The following is a 2,901-nucleotide window of genomic DNA, read 5'->3' on the forward strand; positions in this document are numbered from 1 at the left end:
ATATCAATCCCAATAGTTCACAATACTGGGTAAACTATTACACTGTATTTCACAAAGATGGATAGATGTGTATGTTCATTTCATTAACAGACAGAGTAAGAGATAGTGGAACAAATTACAATTATTGGTTCAAACACATTTGAATTTAAACAGTTTGGATCATATTTCACACGATATCAACTTCTCCATTTTTGGGCTATAGTAATTATTTGATCTTTGTAGGACTGGTTATTATAATAACATGACTATGGGATTATGCTTCATTATTTGATCTTTGTAGGACTGGTTATTATAATAACAGGACTATGGGATTATGTTTCATTATTTGATCTTTGTAGGACTGGTTATTGTAACAGGGCTATGGGATTATGCTTCAGTTTTCTCAATCACTTTCCATTTTTTGTACACCCGAGGTTGTGTGTCGTCTTGGGTAGCTCTCTCTGTCCTCCACTCGGTTTGTTTTCTGTAAAAAAGATTATAAATGATTTCCAAGGCTATGTTTACAGTTTATTTCTATCTCTTATGAATTATACATGACTCCGGTCCGCCTGAAAAGGTCCTTTACGAAAACATACTTTAAATGCATTGCAATTGGTATGAATATGTCGTTGCAATATGTAAAAATTGAGAAAATTTGATCTTGAACAGATCTGAAATTTTTTTTGGTGTTTCAACTTACTCGAATGTATATTTCTGTCATTTCTTACAAAGTTATATGAAGGGAGAATGTTTTCTTGTGAACGTGTCACTTTTTTCGCACAGAGAGAATGATCAGAACAACCAACAGATGATAGATATATACGCTATGCTTTGCAGGCTGAGAAAAAGATCACTCAAGGGCTTTTGCAAAAAAATACCTGTAAATGCGCCCGGATGTTAAATCTTCAGGGGACCTGTCTTGGTAGAAAGGTATTTTCTCTTTATTTTGATCCGATTCAAATATTTCGGTCTTCTGATGATAAGAAACTGGAAATGCTGAATCTGACATTGTCACATATTCTTTCCTTCCATCATCTTTGTATCTAGTTACGAGAAATAAAAATGTTTATTATATATTTGTCATATAATACAGGTTTTTTGCATCCCTGATATGAACACAGGCACGCGCCCTGTATTACACACCCTGTATCAGCACCCTTTATTTCACCCTTTATCACACCCTTTATTACACCTTTCCGTAACATCTCTGTATTTTTCATTCGGAGTACCTCGGATCTTTTCCTATTTCTTTCCAAAGTTTATTCAAATTGTAATTTTATTTCATGGGACATATTATGTTATTCAAAATAATTATTGTTTGAATTATAATAATTTCATTTCGTATCGCTGAATGCATTTATTTGCCTAAAGTTAAAAAAGATTGAGAAACGGAAATTCAACAAAAACAGAACACATTCAATTATTAAAAATTCAGTAATTAATTTACACGTTTATATATGATTTTTAGGACACTATTTTCAAATACATAATAAAAACAACAATACATGAAAAAATCTGTATCACACCCCATATCAACCCTCGACCAATATCAGCCCTCTGGCCTTCGGCCCTCGGGCTGATAATTTGGAGTCTCGGGTTGATATGGGGTGTGATACAGATTTTGCCATGTATTATTCTCTATGTAATACATTCGTGATGAGAGGCAATAACGCTTCGCAAACTACATATTTAACTACTTCCGGTTTCGAATTGCACAAAATATCCTAGTCGATAAAATATGAAGAAAACTGTTTTGGTTAGGGTTACCTGTATGCAGTTCTTCCAGATTTGTAAAATGTCGTGCCCTCAACCCCCGAATTGTTAATCTTATTGCCATCCTCTGCATGAAAAACCGACTTTCCATCAGTTTCATAGGGGACTCCTAGTATCTCTGATCCACTCTGTCTGAGATAAACTAAACTTTTTTCTCCTACTCCTGATTGCTGACGATTTACATCAACTGTCTTTGGGGGCAGAGTGATTGGCATTGTTGAACCTTGCTTTGTCAAATATTCTTTTGTCCCATCATCTGTGTATCTACAAATGGAGTGAATACTATTATATACAAGTAATTTTGTTACTGTATATCAATAAACTAAACAACTACTCCGTTCATATATTATTATAAATTATATTGCATACACCCGAGGTTTTGTGTTGTCTTGAATGGTTCTTTCTGTCCTCCATTCAGTTTGTTTTCTGTAAAAAAAATATAAATGATTGCAATGTTTATGCTAGTAGTTAATTCTATATGTTAGAAAATTTACATGACTCCAGTACTGTTGGAAAAGGTCCGTTACAAAAACATACCTTAAACGCAACTGCCATAGATATGTACATGTATGTGTCATTGCAATGTGTAAAAAAAAAAATAGAAAATTTGATCTTGAACAGATCTGAAAATTCTATCTGGTGTTTCAACTTACCCGAATGTATATTTCTGTCGTTTCTTACAAAGTTACATGAAGAAAGAATGTCCTTTTCCTGTGAACGTGTCACTTTTTTCGCACAGACAGAATGATCAGAATAACCGAAAGATGATAGACATATTTGCCTTGCTTTGCAGATGAATAAAACGTTTACTCGAGCTTTTGCCAAAAATACCTGTAAATGCGCCCGGATGTTAAATCTTCAGAGGACCTGTCTTGGTAGAAAGGTATTTTCTCTTTATTTTGATCCGATTCAAATATTTCGGTCTTCTGATGATAAGAAACTGGAAATGCTGAATCTGACATTGTTACATATTCTTTCCTTCCATCTTCTTTGTATCTAGTTACGAGAAATAAAAATGTGTAATACATTCGTGATGAAAGGCAATAACGCTTCGCAAACTACATATTTAACTACTTCCGGTTTCGAATTGCACAAAATATCCTAGTCGATAAAAATATGAAGAAAACTGTTTTGGTTAGGGTTACCTGT

At 33.8% G+C, this 2,901-nt stretch overlaps 1 protein-coding gene across 1 annotated transcript; it reads right to left on the reverse strand.

The window, feature by feature from the left end:
- Window positions 1–366: 366 nt before the first annotated feature.
- Window positions 367–1,967, reverse strand: LOC133181208 (uncharacterized). The gene is made up of 3 exons (XM_061315742.1): window positions 1,747–1,967; window positions 858–1,022; window positions 367–463 (listed from the first exon to the last, which is right to left on the reverse strand). Exons 1-3 carry the CDS (start codon window positions 1,965–1,967, stop codon window positions 367–369), a joined length of 483 nt encoding a protein of 160 aa, XP_061171726.1.
- Between the last annotated feature and the right edge of the window lie 934 nt (window positions 1,968–2,901).

This window comes from Saccostrea echinata, unplaced genomic scaffold, assembly GCF_033153115.1.
Source record: "Saccostrea echinata isolate AGI-Se365-2 ecotype Australia unplaced genomic scaffold, CSIRO_AGI_Sech_v1 ptg000008l, whole genome shotgun sequence".
Lineage (NCBI taxonomy): Eukaryota > Metazoa > Mollusca > Bivalvia > Ostreida > Ostreidae > Saccostrea > Saccostrea echinata.